At 37.9% G+C, this 24,967-nt stretch overlaps 1 protein-coding gene across 1 annotated transcript in view; it reads left to right on the top strand.

The window, feature by feature from the left end:
* Positions 1–468: 468 nt before the first annotated feature.
* Positions 469–24,967, top strand: part of dpp10 (dipeptidyl-peptidase 10 (non-functional)) — a 1,734,026-nt gene continuing 1,709,527 nt past the window's right edge. Inside the window, exon 1 of the mRNA XM_087989191.1 lies at positions 469–648. Coding sequence (XP_087845317.1) covers positions 586–648 — 63 coding nt within the window. The 5' untranslated portion in view covers positions 469–585. The remainder of the gene's footprint in view (positions 649–24,967) is intronic.

Below are 24,967 nucleotides of genomic sequence, written 5' to 3'. Positions count from 1 at the left end.
GATGAAATGGAAACTCTCTTTCCATTTACTGCTAATTAACCTTATGCTTCAGGAGATTTCCATTCATTAAATTTAGTCTATCATCAGAATACCTGTCGGAGATTGCAATGTCCTCAATAGAGAGTTTGGAAAATTGCATTAAAATATTATTTAAATGACTGCTTTTTAACTTGATTTTTGCATTTAGCTCAAAAACATAAACAGGATTTCTGCATTTCATAATAACTTTCTAAAATATACAACAGCACTGCTATAACTTCAACACTTAAACATCTACAGAACAGAAAAAATCTGATTACAGCAGTATTCTAAATTGTGCTCCTGTAGATGGGGGAAGACAGGAGCTGCGATTGGTTGTATTTGAGGCTGTCACATTTTGTGTTGCAGTGAGTGTGTGCAGGATGCTGAATAAACCCACTCTTACTGCCAGGTTTGTAATGTGTAGATTAGAGCCTGGGAAAAGGATCTGAGCAACAGTGTGAGAGTGTTAGGTCAATTTGCTCTTTGAAGTGGACAGATTTACTGACCAGGAACGTTCACTGCTTCAATCATATCTCAGACTTCAAGATTTCACTGAATGCTTACATGATGAATCAAACGGCTTCTGTATCCCACCAAGTGAAATGTCAGTCTACAAAGGCAATTAAGGTAAGTGGAGCTCTATTTTTTTGTATTATCTGATAACATAAGTACAGTTTATTCCATAATGCTGTAATTTGCAGTAGCTAAATGCAGGCTAAATAAGGTTGATTGTATGTCTTCTGACGGAAAGCAGTTGTTTTGTTAATTTGGCTGGATCCCAAGAAATATCATAAAAGTTTCCAGAATTATATAAAGCAGCTTTATAATGGTGTGAAAATGTATTATTATTTTTAGCTGAGATTGTGCAATGTCACAGAATGTAAATTGTTGTTCATTTATTGCACTTGTGAAAAATACTGAATTATCTTAAGGGCTTTGTGGATGCACTGAGGATAATAGTCCTTACTGATCAAAATGATTTGAGCGGAGTTGATTATTTTTAATGACTTGTACCGGTTTTTAATGTTTCGAGGTTTGAAGTTCATTCAACTTATGAAAATGATATGAACCTTTATATTTGCACTACTGTGCTGTACATTGAATGTGGAAAATCCTCATTATGTTGAACTGTTGCTTGTCTATGATGCATTCTCTGCTTTAGTGAATGGCTCAGCACTCAAAGGTTCTACTACATTGCCAAAGCCATAAACCTCTATGAAATTTCTTGATTACTTTTTGGAATATATAATGTGTACATTATGCTATGCATTAACATTATATGATAATATTGGCTAAAAGAAACTTCAGATTTCAATTTATTATGAGTGTAACATTATAGACTGCTGCGAATCAGATAGCAACATCTTCTAAGCAATGTATGCTTTTCTCTTTGTCCCCACTGGGACACTTTTTCATTGGAAAACCATTCACTGCAACACACGCTGTTTTTATGATGAAGTGTGATATCTTTTCTGCTGATTTAAAGAGCTCCAGTTTGTGATTTAAGGATGTTCATTTGTGGTACAATGAAGTCAGACTTTTTGCTCTCAGTGAGCCCCTCATTTTTGCATGCATGCATTTTACTGTCAATCAATAATAAGCAGAAGTCGTGGCAGCATGTCTTACATCAGCATTCAACTATTAAGACATGTTTTAGCATTCCAAAATAAAAGTAGTCAATCTAAAGTTTGATTACATGAAGTTAATCAAATATTTGTCTTGAAATATGATGATGACTAAGTGATTTATTCACCTTATAAGTATGCAGTATTCTTTTATGTGAAATATTGAAAATAATACAGAGGTATGAATTGCTTTCTAAATACCAGAATGAACCTATACAAATGTTAGGGCTTAAAAATAATTTAATGAATTTCCTACCACACTAGCTAGCATTCAGTAATAAAGTGACTGACATTGAATACTAACAAGCTACACTTGTTTATCCCTGCAACATTTGCATTACAGATGTTGTGAGATCCCAATACAGAATTACTGTTAGTACACAATTGTACACATATATGTATGACTGACAGTGTATCAGGTTGGCCTGAGCATTTCATCTAAGTCAGGATGAAATTAGTTATGAAAGAAGAAAGCGACATTACTGGGCCAACTATTTTAAAAATCAACTGCTCTGGTTTGATGAATGTGGTGAGAGTTCTGGACTAGTCCTTGTTTCAGCCTGATATTTTGTGGGAAACATACTTCAAAAGGAAACTGTTTTTAACCAAATTACTTCTTGAATCAATATTTTAACAAGTCATAATTTTAAAAAGAGCTTTTGTTGCAACTGAGATGCAATTAACAATTTGGTTAGAAAGATGTTAATTACTTATTGAAAACCATTTGCCATGTCACAAAGATAACATTGTGACTTCTTACTGGGAGGTATGTCTACAACATTTTATCATAATTGATGAGCTAATAGAAATATAACAGCATTAATCAAGTTTCAAAGTCTCAGCTTTCAATATGAAACATCAGAAGGTGATTTAAGTGACTCAGGGTGATGCAAAGGAGACCTAGAAATGCTATTGAAACTTTGAAACTATAGATCCCAATGTGTACTGTGCATTGTTAAATCTGATCCATATAATTTAGTCCATTGATCTATACAATTGATTAGACACTGTAATTAGATCAGTACAATACATTAGTGACTCTGGTCTGCAAGTTAAACTGTTGTTAGCATCAGCTAATTTAGTTCTAAGCTGAATTGGCCTGTTTCACTTTTTTTTAATTCTTTGCGCCTCCAGTTTACCATTTTCCTATTGTACCATTTAATATTACTGAATACGCTTCCAGCCATTTTATAGTTTCTTCATAAATAATTTGCTGTCAAACTATGTGGAGAATGGCAAATGCGTCTATGTCACAAGAGATGCTTATCACTTGAGAAAGGGATGGACAAGATGTTTTGTCCAATTATTGAGATATGAGATATAAGCATACATTCTATAACCAACTTTGTGACAAGATTGATGATGGGCAGTTTCTTCTTTCTTTCCACAGTATTTTTGACAGCAATTGACCTCAGTTTACAAAATGCAACAGCAATGTGGAATTGTACTTTTACATACAATTACATCGAAAGAACAGTGTCAAAATAGCCAACTGGTGAAAACTCATGTTTATGTTCTGGTTGTGTCTCCTATCATCATTCTTCTTCTAACCAGCATAGACTCTAATTCTTTCACTCTCATATGTTAACCTAGCATTTTCTTATATGTATTTATGTCACTCACCTCAAAGTGGTAGTTACTGGTGGTAGTTACATTCTAACTACTCCGTTGGTAAAAAACACATTCTCTGAATTCTCCACAAGATTTATCTTTGAATAGCTTAAATTTATGGCCCTGATTTTGAAGATTTCATTAAAAATTAAATTACCTTAAAAATATTCCTTTTAAGTTGTTGGTATCTGCACTGCACGTATGTGAAATGATAGATGATTTACAAAGAGGCTTTGCATGAGCAGGAGGATATAAGCCGGGTATGCAAACAAAAATGATATATAATGTTTTCATGGGACTGTAATCTATTGCTAGTTCTTCAATTCTTTTGTTTATATGACTGAAAAAGCAAATATAATTCAATGTTAATGTTCACAATTTAATCAATGGTTTCGGTGTGAATGGCTGCGATGTCACTAGGAATAGATATCTCATGGCAAAAGTTCAGTATATGAACAATGGTCTGACTGAGATGGCCATAGTCTCACACTGTCCCTCATGTTCCAGTTGGAGAGAAAACAGCCACATCTTCACTGGCTCATTCCTTTTCTGTGGAAGGTTGCAACATAGACTTCACCACATGGATCAGATTCAGGTTGTGCTTCGTGAAGCTTCTAGTCAATGAGTGGATACTATCGACAGGTGGTGCTGTTGTCAGTTTGTAGGATGTGCTGTGTTTTCTAGAAGGTACTATGGAATTTCAGACCAGTGTTAGAATCTCTGAGAGCCTGTGTCAATGAGAATGCTTTGTTAGCTGTTATTATAGAGTCATAGACCCTTTGGTCAAACCTGCCTGCACTGACCAGACATCCCAATCTGACCTAGTCCCATTTGCCAGCATTTGGCCCATATCCCTCCAAACCCTTCCTATTCGTATACCCATCCAGATACATTTTAAATGTTGTAATTGTACTTGCCTCCAGAGCTTCATCTGGCAGGTTGTTCCAGACATGCATCACCTTCTGCATGGAAAGGTTCCCCTCATCCTTTTCAAATCTTTCCCCTCTCACCTTAAGCTATATCCTGCAGTTTTGGACTCTCTCAACCGAAGAAAAGGCATTAGCTATGCACCCTATCCATGCCCCTCCGATGCTCCAAGGAAAAACGTCCCAAGCTTATTCAGCCTCTCACTACAGCTCAAACCCTCCAGTCCCAGAAACAACCTTGTAAATATTTTCTACACTCTTTCAAGTTTAACAACGTCTTTCCTTCTAGGAGGGCGACCAGAATTGTATCCAGTATTCCAAAGTGGCTTCACTAATGTTCTATACAACCACAACATGGCATTCCAGCTCCAAAACTCAACACTATTACCAACGTTATTGTTTATTATCAACTAAACATTGCCATTCATATTACAAAAGCATGGCTGATTTAAAAATACAATCTATGCATATATGACAGATTTCAATATTAGTCTTTTGAATTGGATGATGGGAGGAGTTTTTAAAATGAAGCTGTTACGATCACAAAATGTTTACCTTTACAAATAGCATAAGGTTTTAATCTCTGGTGAATACACAATGGAGGGAAGTGCCAAATTGGAGTCAATTGCTTTCACTAAATGAAGAGGGATGAATTATTGGCTGATGCACATCATTTTAGTTGCTGTTTCAGATTAGGTCTGAAAATACAAACTACTGTAAGAGTACATGCAAATTATCAGTAGGTAGGTAAGTTCCGAGAGTGAAATTGGTAATTCAAAGATTGGTGTAGGAGAAATAGCTTTTGATTCATGAATGCACATTATAGGGAAGAGGGAGTTTACCATTGCTGCAGGCTTCATGAGAACTATGCCGGGACCAGAATACTAATGAATCATAGACCTAAGGTTGTCGGAAGGAGTTGGAAGAGAGCAAATGAGAATTGGCAAGTTAAAAAGAAAAGATTTAGAATGATATTGCCAGGTTTGGAGGGTTTGAGGTACAAGGAGAGGGTGAAAAGGCTGGTCTATTTTCCATGGAGCATTGAAGGCTGAGGGGTGACTTCATAGAGGTTTATAAAATCATAAGGGGCATGAATAGGATAAATAACCAAGGCATTCATCCTGGAGTGGGGGAGTCCAGAACTAGAGGGCATAGGTAGAGAGTGAGAGGGGAACATTTTAAAAGGGGCCTAAGGGACAACTTTTTCACGCTGAGAGTGGTGCATGTATAGAATGAGCTGTCAGACGAAATTGTGGAGGCTGGTACAATTGAAATATTTAAAAGGCATCTGGGTGGGTATATGAACAGGAAGGGTTTTGCAGGATATAGGCCAAGTGCTGGAAAATTGGACTGGATTAGTTTAGGGTACCTGGTCAACATGGACACGTTGGACCAAACAGTTTGCTTCCGTGCTGTACATCTCTATAACAGAATGTGACTGGAAGGGACAAAATATAAAAACATAAGAGTGCATCAGTAAATGAAGTCAGAGTAGGCACAAGCAGCTAAAAAAAATTAATGAAGGTTTAATTGTATTCTTGCCAAATTCATTATGATAGATGAACTGAGGGTGCAATGTTGATAAGTGAGAGTGACAATAATAGATATTGCAGAGTTATGGTTGCAAGTTGACCAAGGTAGGTATCTGAATATTACAGAGCATTTGACATTTCAGAAGGACAGGAGGAAGAGGCAAGGAGTTGGATAGCTGTTTTAAGAAGGGATCCCTTCAGTACAATAATGACAAATATTCTTTGAGTTCAGATGATCAAGATGTAGAATAAATTTAGAGGAGATAAGTTCTAGAAATGAAGATAACTCATTGTGGAAGTAATTCACAGTCATCTTAATCCTAACTGCACTGTAGGAAAGAGTACACATTAAGAAATAATGTGGCATTTGATGAAAGGTAATGTAATAATCATGAGTTACTTTAAGCCGAGCATCGATTGAAAAATAAAATTGGAAAGATAGTCTGGAGAACAAATTCACAGAGGATACTTCAAACAGTATCTTTGAGCAACAAAATCTGGAAACTAGCAGAAAATATACATTTTTTGGCTTCTGATCATTTGTAATGGAGCAAGATTAATTAAATACCTCATACTAAAGAGTGATTTTCAAAGTAAGATTTTCGTATTCAGTTAGAGTAATGTTTGTGCATAGTGAGTCTCTTCAAATTAAATAAGAGCAATTACAAGGGTACAAAGACATAAATCTGACATAAATAAGTTCAAAGGGAAGATGGTATAAATACAGTAATATACATTTAAATAGTTTATTACTCTCAAGAAAAATATATTGCATTAAATTCTAACAAAAGGTGTACCATCTGTGGATAATACATGACGTAACGTTTCTATCAAACTGAAAGATTGTGAAAGTTTTAGAATTAGCAAATGTCAACTCAAAAAGTGTATAGAGGGAGACATTGGAACATGAGGGAAAAATAACAAGAAGTGTAAAAACAGACAATAAGATGTTTACAAGTACATAAAATGAAAAAGAATAACTAAAGTGAGCATTGAATCCTTGGAAGGTGAAACTGGGGGATGAATAATGGCAAACAAGAAAATGGAACAGGTTTCAAACAATTATTTTATATTCATCTTTGTAACACAAAATATCATTCCCAAAACAGTAGAAAATTCAGAAAACAAATGAGAAGGTGGAAAATAAAATAATCATCTTCTTTAGGAAAATAAAAGGTAAACTAATGCAAATTAAGGTTGGCATATCCCATGGTCATGATGGACTGCAACCTGGGATTTTAAGAGTGGTGGTTACATGGATAGTAGACACTTTGTAATATTTTAAAATTCCCTAGATTTTGGAAAGATGCCAGTGGATCAGAAAACTATAAATGTAACTCTTCTGTTCAAGAACAAGGGAGACAGGAAGGAAACTACAGACCGGTTAGTCTAACAATTGTCAATGGGATGATGCTCAAATCCATTATGAAAGAGACAGTAATACAATAATTAGAAAATTATATTGCACTCAAGCAGATTTGGTATGTTTTTGAAAGGGAAATCATCTTTGACAAACTTATTAGAGTTCTTTGAGGATGTAACAAAGTGTGGGTCAAATAGTATTTGCTTTTCAAAAATCATGTGATGAAGTGTCCCATAAAAATTAGTACACAAGATAAGAGCTTGTGGAATCGGCGTTCATATAATAGCATAGATTTAAAACCAGCTAACCAAAAGAAAACAGAATTAGGATAAATTAGTCATTTTCAGTTTGGCAATTGGTAACCCTTGGGATACTAAAATTATCCGTGCTCAGGGTTGAATATTTATAATCTGTATTAATGGTTTTGATGAAGGAACTAACTAGATTGTTGCTAAATTTATTGACAATACCAAGACAGATAGGAAAGCAAGTTGCGAGAAGGATACAAATGGTTTGTGAAGGGATATCGATAGGTTAAGTGAGTGGCAAAAATTGACAGATGGGATATAATATGGAAAAATTGTGAGGTTGATTTTGTGGTTGTCCAGTTTTCAAGGAAGAACATCAAAGCAGAGTATTACATAAAAAGGATAGAATGGAAAATGCAGCAGTGCAGAGAGAGAACTGGGTGTCTCTGTACATGATGCATATAAATTTAGCATATAGGTACAACAATGAATTAGCAAGGAAAGTGGCTTTTTATGCAAGGAAAGTGGAGTATAAAAGTAGAACATCTTACTGCAATTGTACAGGACAGTAGTCAGACCTTATACACCTTAAAGAGGTGAAAAATGTGTTGCTGGAAAAGCGCAGCAGGTCAGGCAGCATCAAAGGAGCAGGAGAATCGACATTTCGGGCATAAGCCCTTCTTCAGGACAATTCTTCTTACACCTTAAAGAGGGCCATGATTTCACTGGAAGAAGTTTGGATAAGATTCATTATGTTAATTTCTGGAATAAGGAGTGTTTTCTAAAAAACAAAATCTCATTGTGGGATGTGGGCATCGCTAGGTGGCTAGCAGTTATTGCCTGTCCCTAAGTTGCCCTTGAGAAGGTGGTGAAATGCCTTCTTGAACCACTGTGGTCCAACTGCTATGGGCTGACCCACAATGCCAGGATTTTGACACTGAACTGTGATATATTTCCCAGCCAGAATAGCGGATGGCTTGTGGATGTAAAGCCAAACTACCTGGCTGCTTTGTCCTGGATGGTGTCAAGCTTCTTGAGTGTTGTTGGAGCTGCACTCATGCAGGCAAGTGGGGAGTATTCCATCACACTCCTGACTTGTTCTTGGTAGATGGTAGGACAGGCTTTGGTGAGTTACTTGCCATTGTATTCCTAGCCTGTGACCTGCTTTTGTAGCCAATGTGTTTACGTGATGAGTCCAGTTCAGTTTCTGGACAATAATAACCCCTTGATGTTGTTAGTCGAGAATTTAGTGATGTCGTACCATTGAATCTCAAGAGGCGGTAGTTAGATTGTCTGTTATTGGTGATGGTCATAGCCTGCCATTTGTGTTGTGCAAATGTTACTTGCCACTTATCAGCCCAATCTTGTTGCATTTGAACATAGTCTGCTTCAGTATTTGAGGAATCATGAATGGTGCTGAACAGTATGTCTTATGAAGGAAGATTGATCAGGAATGATTGGGGTGGCACAGTGGCTCAGTGGTTAACACTGCTGCCTCACAGCGCCAGGGTCCCAGGTTTGATTCCAGCCTCATGGGACGGCCTGTGTGAAGTTGCACATTCTCCCAGTGTCTGTGTGGGTTTCCTCCAGGTGCACCGGTTTCGTCCCACAGTCCAAAGATGTGCAGGTCAGGTGAATTGGTCATGCTAAATTGCCCGTAGTGTTAGGTGCATTAGTCAGAGGAAAATGGATCTGGATGGGTTACTCTTCAGAAGGTCGATGTGGACCTGTTGGGTCGAAGGGCCTGTTTCCACACTGTAGGGAATCTAATCAGGATAGGTCTACACTCTTTAGAGTTTAGAAGAATGAAAGGTGATCTTATTGAAGCTCACAAAGTTGAGGCTGTTGGTTTTCCAGAGTAGATGCTGAAAGGATGTTTTCTCTCCTGGGGTATTTAGAACTAGAGTGTTCACCCTCAGAAAAGAATGTTGATTATTTGAAACAGAAGAGGAGACATTTCTTCACTCAATGCATTGTAAATTCTGGAATTTTGAGTGGTCTGAATATTATATTATTGAGTACATTCAACACGGGTATAGATAGATTTTTGATCTCTCGGGGAATTAAGAGATATGGCACAACGTGAAAAAGTTGAATTGAGGCAGAAAATTGCATTGAATGATTGGACAGATTTGATGGGCTATATCACCTGTACTTCTTTCTTATTTTCTTAGATTTTGCAACAAATCTTCTATAATAGACGGTTCCACCTGTCAGAGCACACTAATCTAGGTATTTTCTTGGCTCTCCACTGTCAATTGTTCAGAAGCTATTGGGTGTGTAAATGCACAAATCAGGATGGCAATGCAGCGCAGTATGTGTCTTCCTCCCTGCTAGATTGCTTCCAATTAGGCTGAAGAGTTATCTTTATCAAAATCCATTCTACAAGCTTTCAGTCAACCTAAATCAACTCTACAGCAAATTACCACAAGATGTAAACCAGCGGCTTATATAAATTACTTCTTGAATGGAAATAATAGTTTGATTTACTCAATTGTAATGATATTCATAGTCTCAAAATTTTTAAAACCTTAATTTTGGTCCTTTTATGTTTTGGGCAATTTATGACTTTGAAATTACTTTGTGGTATGACACAGCATTGATAATTGTCTTTAAAGTTACATGTTTAACAATTAATTTTAAATGCATTATGATGGAGAATTGTAGCAAGACCTAGACAACATCCAGGGAGGAGAAAGTGAGGACTGCAGATGCTGGAGATCAGAGTCGAGAGTGTAGTGCTGGAAAAGCACAGCAGGTCAGGCAGCATCGCAGGAGCAGGAGAATTGATGTTTCGGGCATAAACCCTTCATCTGGAAATGATGAATGGCTTATGCCCGAAATGTTGTGCTGTGCTTTTCCAGCACTACACTCTCGATTAGACAACACACAGGCATGGACAGATAAATGGTGTGTAAGCTGTCTTCTTGACCTGCTGCAGTCCACAAGCTGTAGGTTGACCCATATGCTCTTAGGGAGGGAATTCCAAGATTTTGACCCAGTGATAGTGAAGGAACGATGATATATTTCCAAGTCAGTATGGTCAGTGACTCAGAGGGGAACTTGCAGATAGTGGTGTTCCCATGTATCTGCTGCCCTTGTCCTTCTAGAACAAAGTAGTCATGGGTTTGTAAGGTGCTGTCCATGGATCTTTGATTAATTTCTACACTGCTTGTAGACACTGCGTGGCTCCCAGGCAGCCAAGGGGAGAACGTGCAAACTCCTCAGGCGACTGACTGTGTGGAGTTTGCACGTTCTCCCCGTGGCTACGTGGGTTTCCTCTGGGTGCTCCGGTTTCCTCCCACAGTCCAAAGATGTGCAGGTAAGGTGAATTGGCCATGCTAAATTGCCCGTAGTGTTAGGTAAGGGGTAAATGTAGTGGTATGGGTGGGTTGCGCTTCGGCGGGTCGGTGTGGACTTGTTAGGCCGAAGGGCCTGTTTCCACACTGTAATGTAATCTAATCTAATCTAATCTGCTTCTTGCGGATAGTACACACTGCTGCTACTGACTGTGGATGGTAGAGGGAGTGGATGTTTGTGGATGTGGTGTCAATCAAGTAGGCTTTGTCTTGGATGGTGCCAAGCTTCATGAGTATTGTTGGAGCTGCATTCATCCAGGCAAGTGGAATTAGATTAGATTCCCTACAGTGTGGAAACAGGTTCTTAGGCCCAACAAGTCCACACCGACCATCCGAAGACTAATCCATCCAGACCCATTTCCCTCTGAATGATGCACCTAACATTATGGGCAATTTAGCATGGCCAATGCGCCTGACTGGCACATCTTTGGATTGTGGGAGGAAACCGGAGGACCCAGAGGAAACCCATGCAGACATGGGTAACATGTGCAAACTCCACACAGACAGTCGCCTGAGGGTGGAATTGAACCCAGGTGCCTGGCACTGTGAGGTTGCATTGCTAAGCATTAAGCCACCGTGCTGCCCCAATAGAGTATTCCACTGCACTCTAAGTTATGTTTTGTAGATAATGGAGAGACTTTGGCAAGACAGGTAATGAATTAACCACAATATTCCTAGCCTCTGAGCTGTTCATGTAGCCACTGTATTTATGTGGCACGTTTGATTTCTGATCAATGGTAACCGCCAGGATGCTGATGGTGGGGAATCTGGTGATAGTAACATTATTGAAAGTCAAGGGACACTAGTTAGATTGTCTATTATTGAAGATGGTCATTACCTGGCATTTGTGTGGTGAGAATGTTACTTGCTAATTGTCAGCACAAGCCTGTTTATTGTCTTGTTGATTTAACATGGACTCCTTCAGTATCTGATGAGTCGTGACTGGTGTTGAATATTGTGCACTCATTGGCAAACATCCCCAGTTCTGACCTTATGAAGAGGGAAGTTATTTGATGAAGCAACTGAAGATGATTGGGGCTAGGGCATTATCCTGAGGAGCTCCTGCAGAGATGGCCTCAAGCTGAGATGACTTACATCCAACAATCACTACTATATTCTTTTGTGCCACTTATTACTCCAACCGGGGCAGAGTTTGGAGCCTGATACTCAGTATTTCCATGAGATTGGCAGAAAAGATATTTAAAATGTCAAGATTAAAACATCCCAATTACCAATCATGTGTTGAAAGGTGAAATGAGATTCTCATTGTTGAACAACAAGGAGCTTATTTGCATGCATTGGCATATATTACATCTTCCGTATTATATCATCTCACCTCATTGATAAGCAGTTTTACAGATAAAAACTGCACAGTGTCAATTCATGACATGAAAGTCAGAGCAGTTACCTGGCAACTCCAACTCATTGCTTCCTTCTCCAACCTTCCATCTTGAAGAACAATCGCCAACATCTCCATGAACAGTGACTGTCTGCATTCCCCCAGCCACTGTTCTGATACATAGAAGTATAATCAGAATATTGCTCTGAGAGATTGTTACAGCAAGGTTTACTTCTGCAAACTGAACATTTTAAATCTGCCATCAAATTATTAAGTATTAAATAATATCACATTATGTATTGAAATCATTTCATTTTACTTATCATATTAAAAAAATGAACAACACCATACAAATGTTTTTTCTTGTAGCAGAAAATGCAGATCACACATTTTCTAAAGGGCTCATTCATTTATGTTTGCCATCAACAAAATGGGGTACCAATTCCCCTCTAACACTCATGTCTGGCGCAAATGATAGGAATCATGCTGGTTTGCTGTAGATTGGCTGTGTTTAACTGGGTGAATGGGTGAGCTTTAGTCATGACGCTGGTGCCAGTAGTCTTGAGAGGTCTCTGTAGTGTCCAGTACTTCTATCTGTAGCGAGTGAAAATATGCAATTATACATGTGTGGCATATAGCCAATGAAGTATGTTTGGGATGATGACATGAGAAAACACACTAGGATGTGTGGAGAGAAAACTTTCATGAAGCTCAGCAAAATTGACACTTGGCTGATTTCTAGCAAAATTGCCTTTATTTACAGAATAATTCAGTGAAAACAAAGAGTATAGAATCAGAATCAGAAGAAATAGTGGTCATCAAATGACTAATCTTTTGTACTAAAAATGTTCTGACCTATAGACAATGTGCATTAATTGTAGATTTATTTTATTTAATGTTTGATGTACAAATCATGTTGGTTCACAAAAGTGAAGTCACCTTGTAAGCAATTTATTTCAATCTATCTGCAAGAGCTTCTGGATGTCACCTAACATTCTGCAGAGCTATGGACTATGCAGGACAATTTCCCTTTCTGTCTTTAGTTCAGAATAATTGCATTATCATATTTAACATATTTATTTTTAAAACAGAAAACTGATAGTGGAGGCACAATGGCTTCCTTCTGCTTTGTAATAATTTGTGATTTTGTGAACATTCATTGCCAAGTTAAATCATAATACTTTCTTGGCTTCCCATCCTTCTCAGATAATAGGCATGATTCTCAAGTAATGAACTCAAAAACCCAGATAAATTGTCATACCTCTTTGCAGAAGAGATTTATTTTGCTTCACAAATTCACATTTTAACCACTGTCCTTCATATATTTGGTAAATACATATTTATCACTGCTTCTGGTATTAATGAAAGCTGTCACTTTGCAGAAGTGATATGTTTGCTCCTCTAATTTATTCAGTTCTTTTGAGTTATAATCTGCTCTGTCAACAAAAATGAAACCTTATTCACTTCTGACTTGTTATTTTCAAAATAAGAATTTTCACTTCTTACCGACTTGGTATTTTTCAAGAAAAGACTTTCAAACACAGTTTAAACTAACTACAAAGTGGCTTTGATGGTTCAGCTGACAAAGGCAATTTAGTTGAACTATATAAATCACTGAAGTCCTCCATTCAATCTCTTCAGTTTGACTCCTTCAGTTGCTAATAATACTGCAAGCCTTAAAGGTTTTTGCTGAATTGTTGATCTCAGTAATGACAATGATGGGAGTACTGCGATTGGTCTCAGTTCGGTGTTGGAAGAGAAAACAAAAATAGCTAAGATTTTCTACTCTTGACCATCATCTCGAGAAGCGACAAATGTAGGGCTCAGTTGGGATCAGAGTTGCATGTGGCTGTGATGTTACAGAATTATACATACTGACAATATTCATTGTCTAAGGTCACACATGAAGTGTGGAATCTGTCTTTGGGGTGAGGATCTTGAAGGTTGGCTAAAGAACTAGTGAGAGAACCATTCTGCCTCACCTAAGAAAGTCCTGCCATATTTTCTGCCAATAAGGTAGATCTGAGGACAGAGGTGGCCCTTCCACTGAAATTATGTGTTGGAGAATCCTTGCCTGCTGCAATGTGCCAGCCAGTCAGAGGCCAACAGTTCTTTTACCTGGCAGTGCGATCGAGGAGACAAGATTCCTGCCAGGCGAGTTATCCTAAAATCCCTGGAGCAAGGTAATTGATGTGAGCTGATAGAAAGAATGAGTGTGCTGGTATTTTCATGAAGTAGGGATCATGGGGAATGGGAAGCAAGGGAGTTAGCAGCAAGAGCTAAACAGTGGTTCTCAGTGAGTTAACTCTTGCCTGATGTTCTTACCCTTGACCAGTTGCTCTTATTCTGTCTGAAGAGTGTTACGTGGGAGAGGCATTAGAGAAACTGCATGAAAGGAGTGAGCATCTGCCAAATAGAATGGGCAAATGTTTTTAAAAGTCTAGCTACAAATGGCTGCAATGCTATACAATAAAACTATAAATTTCCAACTCTTTATCCTTCAAATGGGAAAATGTCACTGTACATGTCGTATAAACTGCATGTATGAATTTAGGTGAAGGACAAGTTTTACTTTAAAATTCTTGTCATCAATTATATTTTATAGCAGATTTTTTGTACATATGAATAATGTTGATTTGAGTAAATCTTATTTGCTTGGTGTTTCAAACTGAATAAATTATTAATGTAAACAAAGATTGTAATTATTAACTGTTTGCCCTCTGTTTCAATTTAAGCATTAAATTTGAGAAGAGCTATTGGGCGAAACATCACTGCAAAAAACATGACAGAGATCTTTAGTGCCATGTTGAAAGCAAATGGAGCTTATTCAGGTATAATAGAAGGAAATTATTGTGAGTGCCAGGATTTACACATCCTATATACATTATACTTGTATTGTCTTCTCATTTTAATGATCTCTGGCTTCTAATGCATTTTACAAATGAGGGACCAAATGAGGCCTGGCAATTCCTTCAATGACAACATCCCCCCATGGTGTCAGCTTTTAGCCAAGCTGACTATTTTTCGAAAGAAAAGGGTCTCTGCAAATAGTATAAGTTCAAAACATTGTTAATCATTTCCCTGGATATTTCACAGGCAGCTGTAGCCTGCAAACTATCTTCCATGTTAACAATGTACAAAACAAATCTTAACCTAGTCTGGTCTTTTTGGGATATCTTAGCTCCTGGCCAATGGAATTGTCAGTAATTCTGTAGTCCTCCCAGCAGCATCAGATAAGAGCACTGGCCAATAGGGATCATTACTGCAACCAAATACTAAAGTAAATGGTTAGATTTCATGAGGTTTAGGTTGGCAGGTCCTGGCAAGGTTAGTAAGGGTTTGGACTTGGGTAATGGGCTTTAAGTGGCTGGGGATGGAGGGTAAATATAATCTGAGGAGTGGTACTTTCGATGGGAAAGTGGACCCATATGGAAAGTCCCATTTCCCACTTGCATGACACAAGTCTGAACAGCCAGGCAACCCTCTTGCCTTGCAACTCCATTCATGGGGCCTTAGTAGATGCAAAGGCTCTCTGATACCTCCACTGTCCTCCATTAGGTTTTGTACAAGGCAGGTAGGGTGGGTGCTGATGACTGATTTTGGATTTTATGGCCTCCCCTCACCTTCCAATCTGCAAGTGAGAGGTATAAAATCCAACCTACAGAGGCAGGACGTCATTACACGTGTAGCTCATGTAAATTAAGGAGAGAATTTGAAAAAAAAAGACTATTAACCTGCAAGCATAGACTGTCTAAGTCACAACATTATAAGGCTGTATTGGAGTATCTGAGCAATAATAGTGCAATTATTTTGAGTCAAAAATCCAGAAGGCTGAAGTGATAATTGAGAGAATAAAGTTTGAATTCAAGTTGGAAGTTGACTCATTTCCTTTACCTAGTCAATTGTGCAATTTTTTTTGCAATGAACCACCACATGGGTACAAAGGTTAAAAAGAGTCATTGCCACCTTAATCCTCCAGTTTATGTCCTGGTAAATGAATATGTATTAGAGAATTATCTTATCATCTGAGCTGAAAAAGCATTTAACCAGCTGAATGGTTCTCATTCCGAATGAAAGGCTTGAAGATAGTTGGATGCTTGTGTAGAAATAACAAGGTTGTGGATCAGAAAAAGAAGTTTGTTTTTGGCTGAAGACTCTGCCTTTGATGGAAAAGCAATGTGGACAGAGAGCTCACAAAAGGCCAGAGATGGAAGAACATGAGATGTGGGCCCTCACAAGAAGTAAAAAGATGCTGCAGAGTTCAGATGGGCAAGGTTATGAAAGGATTTGTAAACAATCAAAGGCAAAGGTATAACTTTTAATGAAGGTGATAGTATGCAATATTGGTTCAACCACTCTTTATACAAAACTCACGAGTTTAGTTTCCTTATGCATGAAAATCAAGGATGTATTTCGGGGGTAGCTGAGCCAATACAGGTCATTCTGCTGTAACATGTGTTTCATTAACACAAATTTGCTGTTATGCAATTGATGAATTGGGGATACTGTTTCTAAAGCACAAACATGTGTTGGCTGTAATGTGAATACATGGCCAGCACTTTAAGCACTGTTTCTAAAGCGTGATTTTTCTATAATGCGGGTTGCACAAGATCGCAACCATTATATTAAAGAAGAACTAACTGTGCGTGTATTTTTCATGTTTATTTTAAGTCAAAATTACCTGCAGGGAACTAGAATTGACTGCATGGAAGGACAAGTGAAATGAGTGAAAAGTTCTGATTTAGGAGATGTCATGATTCCCAAGATATGAATGAGTAGTAGTTTGTGTTAAACAGAAGATTGAGAAATCAAAATGTAAAGCATTGAATGTATAAATGGGGGTTTCAGTGGTAAAAGAACTAAAATTGGAGTAGACAAAAACCATGCAATGAAGGTAAAAATAAACAGTCCTATTGATGTTTAGAAGTTTACACCACTTATTCTGATTGAGTGATTAGGTGAAAGAAAATCTGAATGGTTTTCAGTTCATTGTTTTAGCCAAAATGGATTTTATACTCTGAACATTCATTGTAAAAAGTTTTGATTCATCCAAGATATGATATTCTGATAATAAGGAAGGTAATCACAGAAGGATGGGAGATACTACACCGACAGCTCATCGAAATTATTCATTGATATTAGTTCCTCCCCAGATGTGTGCAATTGGCACACATCTGGGGAGTAACTAATATCAATGAATAATTTCTATGAGTAGCAGTATATAAATAAGATACAAGAAAGAGCCAATGATGGAATGTTGAGATATTACAGCTAGACACCAGAGGAGATTTCCGTCTCTGGTACACTAGTGTAGTGCTTGAATGAGCATGCTTATTCATTCAAATTTGCTGAATGGTTCACTCTTTTGTTCCCCTGTGATAATAAAACAGGACACTTTGATTTTTCAAGAAAAATCCTAGATCCCTCAGGAATGCTGAAATGCATCTCTTTATCAGGTTACAATAGATCATTTATAGTCAGACATGCAGAACATATTAACAATGCTCCTACTGGGAGTGCATAATTTTGTGTTCAATATTTCAAAATATGTTGTGCTCTGCATTTGTACTAAAGAAATCCTGGTCAGCCCAATAAAATATTTTCCCAACCTGAAGTAATTGTTTTATTTCAACATAATTGTGTGAAGCAAATTTTATTAGTTTGTATTTTTTATGAAAGTCTCAGGAGATCAATGGTTTCAAACATTCCATTATGGGTACATTAATACAACAACAGCAGCTTGCAATTATATCACAAATGTAATGTAGAAAACCATGCAGGAACATCCCTAGGCATTTCACAAAAATGTAAATGAACAAAAATTGATAAGGATGTAACAGAATCACACGGGATAGTTTCAGTCTCGGCACTGTTTAAAAGTAGGGGCAAGTGCCCTGATAGCTTCTGAGAGGTAATAACTACTCTCTGCAAACATCACTCATCGGCGTATTTCAGAAACTCATTATAGAAACCTAGAAAGTAGGAACAACGTGAAGCCATTTGGCCCTAGCAACCTGCTCCATTATTCATTATTAACAATGGCTGATCTCAATAACAACTCAATAGCCTGCTCCTGCTTTTTCCCCAATATCCTTTGTTCTCTTTACCCCCAAAATGCTATATCTAACTCCTTCTTCTGGATCAGAAATTGGCTAGCTGAAAGAAGACAGAGGGTGGTGGTTGATGAGAAATGTTCATCCTGGAGCTCAGTTACCAGTGGTGTGCCACAAGGATCTGTTTTGGGGCCACCGCTGTTTGTCATTTTTATAAATGATCTGGATGTTGGCGTAGAAGGATGGGTTAGTAAATTTGCGGATGGCACTAAGGTAGGCAGAGTTGTGGATAGTGCCGAAGGATGTTGTGGGTTACAGAGGGTCGTAGATAAGATGCAGAGCTGGGCTGACAAGTGGCAAGTGGAGTTTAATGTGGAAAAATGTGAGGTAGTTCACTTCGGAAGAGGTAACAGGAATGTAGAGTACTGGGATAATGGTAAAATTCTTGGCAGTGTAGATAGACAGAGAGATCTCAGTGTCCTAGTGCATAAATCCCTGAAAGTTGCCACCCAGGTTGATAAGATTGTTAAGAAGACAAATAGTGTGTTGGAATTTATTGACAGGGGGATTGAGTTTTGGAGCCACAAAGTCATGCTTCAGCTGTACAAGACACTGGTACGGCCACACCTGGAGTATTACGTGTAGTTCTGGTCACCGCATTATAGGAAGGATGTGGAAGTTTTGGAAAGTGTTCAGAGGAGATTTAATAGGATGTTGCCTGGTATGGAGGGAGGTCTTATGAGGAAAGGCTGAGGGAACTGGGGCTGTTTTCATTGGAGGGAAAAAGTTTGAGAGGTGACTTAATCAATATATATAAGATAATCAGAGGGTTAGATAGGATGGACAGTGAGAGCCTTTTTCCTCGGATGGTGAAGGCTAACAGGAGGGGACATAGTTTTAAATTGAGGGATGCTAGATTATAGGACAGATATCAGGGGTAGTTTCTTTACTCAGAGAGTAGTAGGGGTGAGGAACGGCCTGCCTGCAACAGTAGTAGATTCGCTGACTTTAAGGGCATTTAAATGGGCATTGGACATGCATATGGATAATAATGGAATGGTGTAGGTTAGATGGTTATCAGATAATGTTCACAGGTCAGCGCAATATCAAGGGCCGAAGGACCTGTACTGTACTGTAACGTTCTATGTTTAATCTATACAATGTTTTGGTCTTGACTCCTGTCTGTGTTAATGAATTCCACAGGCTTACCACTCTCGGGTGAAGAAACATCTTCACATCTCAGTCTTAATTAGTTTACCCCATGCCCTTAAGACTGCAACCCCTGATTCTGCACTCTCCTATCATCAGGAACATCCTTCCAGCATCTAGTCTGTCTAGTCCTGATAGAATTGTATAGGTTTCCATGAGATTTCCTTCAATCTTCTGAACTCCAGCAAATGTAATCCGAATCACTTCAACCTTTATTCATACATCAGTGCTGCTATTCCATCAACCAGTTTGGTAAAACTTTGTTGAGCTCCCTCTATAACAAGAACAACCTTCATCAGATAAGGGATACTGAAACTAAACATAATATTCCAGGGTGCCATCAAGACGCTATATAATTGCAGCAAAACATCCCTGCTCCTGTACTTGAATTCTCTTGCTATGAAAGCTAACATACCATTTGTTTTCTTTATTACCTGCTGCACTTGCTTTTTCCCATCAATGACTGGTTTATAATGACACCCATGTCTCATTGTACATTCCCCCCACTCAATTTATATCCATTCAGATAATAATCTGTTTTCCTGTTTTTGCGACCAGATTGGATAACCTCACATTTATCCATAATATACTACATCTTCCATGTATTTGCCCATTCTCTCAGCTTGTCTAAAGCACACTGCATTCTCCTCACAGTTTATCCTCCAAACCAGTTTTGTGTCTTCTGTAAATTTGGAGATATTACAGTTAATTCCCTCACCTAAATAATTAATAAGATATTGTGAATAGCTGAGGTCCTAAGCATTAATTGCTGTAGTACTTTGCTAGGTATTTCCTGCCATTCAGAAAAAGATCTGTTTATTCATTGTTTTCTGACTGCCAACCAGTTTTCTATTATCTCGATATACTACTCCTACACTTTCACTTATTATTCTTATAATGGACTTTATCAAAAGCCTTCTGAAAGTCCAAATAAACCACATACACTGTCTCCTCCGATCAACTCAACTAGTTATATCCTCATGATTTGCCTTTCCTAAATCCCTTCCAATTCTCAGCTATTTCGTTTTTATGATGAACTCAAGTATTTTCTTCACTACTAATGTCATGCTGACTGATCTATAATTCCCGTTCTTTTCTCCACCTCCTTCCTTGAATAAATAAATTATCTACTTTCCAATCTGTAGGACCTGTCCCAGAGTCTATCAAACTTTAGAAGTTGACCACCAATGCATCCATAAATTCTAAGTCCACTTACTTTCATACCCTGCAATGGAGATTGTCAGGGGCTGTGAATTTGTTAGCCCTCTATCTCATCAATTTCCACAGCACTATTTCCTTACTAATACTAATTTCCTTCAGTTCTGCCCTGACACTAAACCCTGGGGTGGCATGATGGCACATGGTTAGCAATGCTGCCTCACAACACCAGGGACCCAGGTTTAATTCCACTTAAGGTAACTGTTTGTGTGGAGTTTGCTCATTCTATCTGTGTCTGTGTGGGTTTCCTCCAGGTGTTCTGGCTTCCTCTCACTGTCCAAAAATGTGTAGCACAGGTGAGTTGGCCATGCTAAATTGTTCCATAGTGTTCAGGGTTGTGCAGACTAGGTAGATTAGCCATGAGAAATGCAGGGTTGCAAGGATAAGGTAGGGGGTGGATATAGGTCGAATGGTCTTCAGAGGGGCAGTATAGACTTTATGAGTCAAAGGACGTGCTTCCACATTGTAAAGGTTCTGTTCGCCAACATTTCTCATATGTTATTTATGCCATCCCTTATGAATACAGAAAGTATACATTCAGTTGGTTAGCTATTTATTTTATCCCATTTATAAATTCTTCGGTTTTTGACAGTAAAGGACCTACATTTGTTATCACCAATGTTTTAGACGTCACACATCAATAGAAACTTTTACATTTACCATATATACTCATGGAGAAGTTGAATTTTTTAGACCATTTTTTAACGTTAAATTTATAGGGTCAAGTATTACAAGAATGCTACTTTTGAGGGGCTGAAATTCATGCTACAGTCCAAAATACCGTATCATTATTAAAAGCCCAATTGATCTCTCGAGGAATAAAAAAACCCAGCAAATTATGGTAATCACAATTAATTTTCTTCTCTGGAACTTGAATCATTTTCATTTTAAACACTATAAAACTTTTACACAAAATAATGAAGAAATTTCAAAACCTTACCTAGATACATGACTATATTCCATGAGTACTACAGGGGAACTGAGCTCAGCTGAGTTGCACACAAAGGAATGTTGTCACCTGACTCTGACCTATCGCATCTTAAACCTTTGCGCCAAATCGGTGTGAATTGTACATCATAAAACATTACAGCATGAAAAATAATCATTTCCTCATTATAACATTTATGTACAGGATAATACTTTGACACACAGACATTGGTCTGTTTTCTGTGAAGATCTAGGGTTGACTTTTACAGGACATATATGGAAAATTCCAGATCTTTTGGCCAAAAACAGAAAGTCAACATTTACACGAATCAACATTTACACGAGTATATACGGTGACTTTTATGTTCCTTGCAAATTTACTCACGTACTCTATTTTCCCTTTCTTAATCAAACCCTTTGTCCTTCTTTGCTGAATTCATGAAGTTGTGGAGAATTGTAATCATATAACAACCAGACGTGAAAACAATGAACTCCTAATTTGCTTATTAATTGTCCACTGCTCACATGGTAAGTAATAATTATAACACTTTGGGGAAGATTTGGTCTTACACAGAATTGCAAATAACCTCATGTTATGTGCCCTGCATGATATTCAGTTCTACTGAAGTCAATGAAATTGAACATCAAGCACAGAATTTACATAATATGTGAATGAGGCGACAGTGTCAAAGATAAATTTCTAATTACACATTGTATATTGATTACGCTGCATAACACAAACACTTTTCCATGGCAGTATTCCATGATATGATGAGCCGCATTACAAAATGCACCTTTCCTAAAGACCTGATTATTTAAGAGATGCTGGCTATTATGGTCATGCCTGTAGTTAAGAAAACATGTAATTCACTCTATAAGATTGATATGCCATTGTAAAAGAATTTGCTTGAAACCCTGAACATTTCCATTCACCAGCTGAGATTTCTTGGAAATAAAAAGTAATAAAATTCACCCACAATTATTTGAGATTAAATGAGAGACTTAACAAACAATCCAGGTCTTTTTAAATATATAATTTCAGTTACATCACACTGCAAACTTTTGCTATAAATTCTGTATCTTATAATATTATACTCCACAACCACCTGATGAAGGAGTAGCGTTCTAAATGCTAGTGCTTCCAATGAAACCTCTTGGTCTATAATCTGGTGTTTTTGTGATTTTTAACTTTGAGATGAAACAATTGCTTCAGTTTTGCAAAACACATCCATGGGCAAACAGGATTTCTGTTGGCGCAAATATATCACAGTAGTGCCTCAATACCTATGAAATCTTTCTTCAAGATGGCAATAAGACACTCTGATTTCATACAAAAACCTCTGCAGTTTGACAGTGAATTGCCAAAAGAAGAAGATTCCATAGTGGTTTATTGGAGAAAGTTTGTTTTCAAGGTCCTTCTGAAGAAAAGGTATGTGCTTCTATGAAATTTGGCTGGGCAATGAAACAAACAAGGAATCCACTACAATATAAAATGTTGGAAACGCAGACTGAGTTTGTCAGCATTGACTAAAAAAAAGAAACTAACAGGTTAGTGATTGGAGAATGCACCTTTGTCAGAATTTCTATGATTTTTGACATTAATGCAAGGTTTTTTGAAGTCTGAAAATTAGGTTGGCACTTCAGGCCTATTAGTGTGTCAACATGAAAGCTTCTTTCTCAACATTTGAAATTCAAAAGCACGAGGAGGCCGGCTCATCCAGTACCCTGTTCCAAAGCACAATGTTTGGACCAGCATAGTGAAACACTTACGCACACATCAAAGTATTCCAGATAATCTCTCTTGGAAAAAAAAGAGAACTAAGAGGAAAATATTCTGCAAAATTGCAATTTGCCAAGCACACACATGATTAAAAAAATGCCTGGAAATCACAGGTGCCAAATATTATCTTAATTCTGTGTGATATATCACCTCCGCATCCATGAACCAGGACAGCTCACACTTGAAGGCAAGTCAAGAATTAGCTCCCACTGCACCATCCGGCAATGTATTCCAGAAGCTCATAATTCTCTGGGAAAAGAAGAATGATTCAAATTTCACAATTATGCAGAAATACAGCAACAATGCAACAGTGTTCAAGCCCCATTACAATAGTTTCACCTTGCTTAGAGGGAAATAATTTTTCAGCTCATGACAGATTCAGAAAGAAATGAATCTTTTTTTCCTCTTTGTTATTTTATTCCTTCTCCACCCCGCATTTGCTGACTTAGATGTTGCTTTTCTTTGCATCTGCATCATATTTGCTGCTGGGTTTATCAGCATATTCATTTATAAAGCTTTCTTTTCTTCCACATTAATGGGTGGAGCATAATACATTCACATTGGTGAGTTAGGTGCCAGGTGGAGCACTTAATTGGTGGGGTGGTTTGGAGGTAATGGGTGGTTTGGAGGTAATGGGTGGTTTAGAGGTAATGGCTGCTGGCCTGTGGAAACCTTACTGGCTATTTGTTTCTCTCCCAGAAGGAGGAAGCCAGTGGGTGGTATTCTCATCGTGCTGCCAATTCAGGCCCTTAAGTATACAATTAATACTCAGTTAAGAGTGTCATCCTTCTGTCACTGGCATTTATTAAATGGTAGTTGGGGAACTTGCCACATGGAGAGCCTGAAAGCTAAAATCTTCTTGAGAAAGTGTGTTTGTTTCAGCAATGAGTGAGGAAACAATAGTAGAGGGCCCTTAATTTAAAAATGTTCAGTACCCAATCTAGGAACCTCAGCAATTGTTTGGGGGTGTCTCATTTTTATTTTCTTCTGACACCTTTTGCCTCACAATCCCACCCAAATATCCCTCCTTTCCTGCTACCATTCAATTACAATTGAGTCCATTGGCGGTACTGGGCTTTTGGATGGGCGTAGCTCCAGCAACTCTCACTTGGCAGGTGGGATATTTGCACCTAGGGTTCATGGCAATTAGATTTATAGAATCATACAGAAGGAAAACAGACCCTTCAATCCAACTCATCCATGCCAACAAATATTCCCAAAGTAAACTCGTTCCATTTCCCCGTATTTGCCCACAACCCTCTAAACTTTTCTGATTCATGTACAGATTCAATGTCCTTTTAAATATTGTAACTGTACCTACACCTACTACTTCTTCAGACAGTTCATTCTGCAAACAAACTACCCTCTGTGTGAAAAGATTGCCCCTCAGATCCCTTTTAAATCTTTCTCCTCTCACCTTAAAAATATGCCTCCTAGTTTTGAATTCCCCTACCTGAGGGAAAAAGCATTTTCTATTCACCTGATCTATGCTCCTCATGATTTTATAAACTTCTATGAGGTCATCCTTCATCCTCCTACACTCCAGTAAAAAACATCAATTTGACTAATAGCATAGTGCACTAATATAAATAACTCCAATGAAAGAGTCCTAACCGACAACTGACTAAAAGCCAAAGGGATATACAGGGAGATTTACAAATGATTGTATGTCCTAGAATGTATAGCACAATGTTGACCAACAATAAATGCACAACAAAGGCAAGTGAGGAAATTAGGGTTTGAACATTGAAAACGA

Source organism: Chiloscyllium plagiosum, unplaced genomic scaffold (genome assembly GCF_037043375.1).
Source record: "Chiloscyllium plagiosum isolate Xiang-an unplaced genomic scaffold, Cpla_swu_hap1 HiC_scaffold_7, whole genome shotgun sequence".
Taxonomy (NCBI): domain Eukaryota; kingdom Metazoa; phylum Chordata; class Chondrichthyes; order Orectolobiformes; family Hemiscylliidae; genus Chiloscyllium; species Chiloscyllium plagiosum.
The sequence above is the reverse complement of the archived record's forward strand: the minus strand, read 5'-3'. Positions and strand labels throughout refer to the sequence as shown.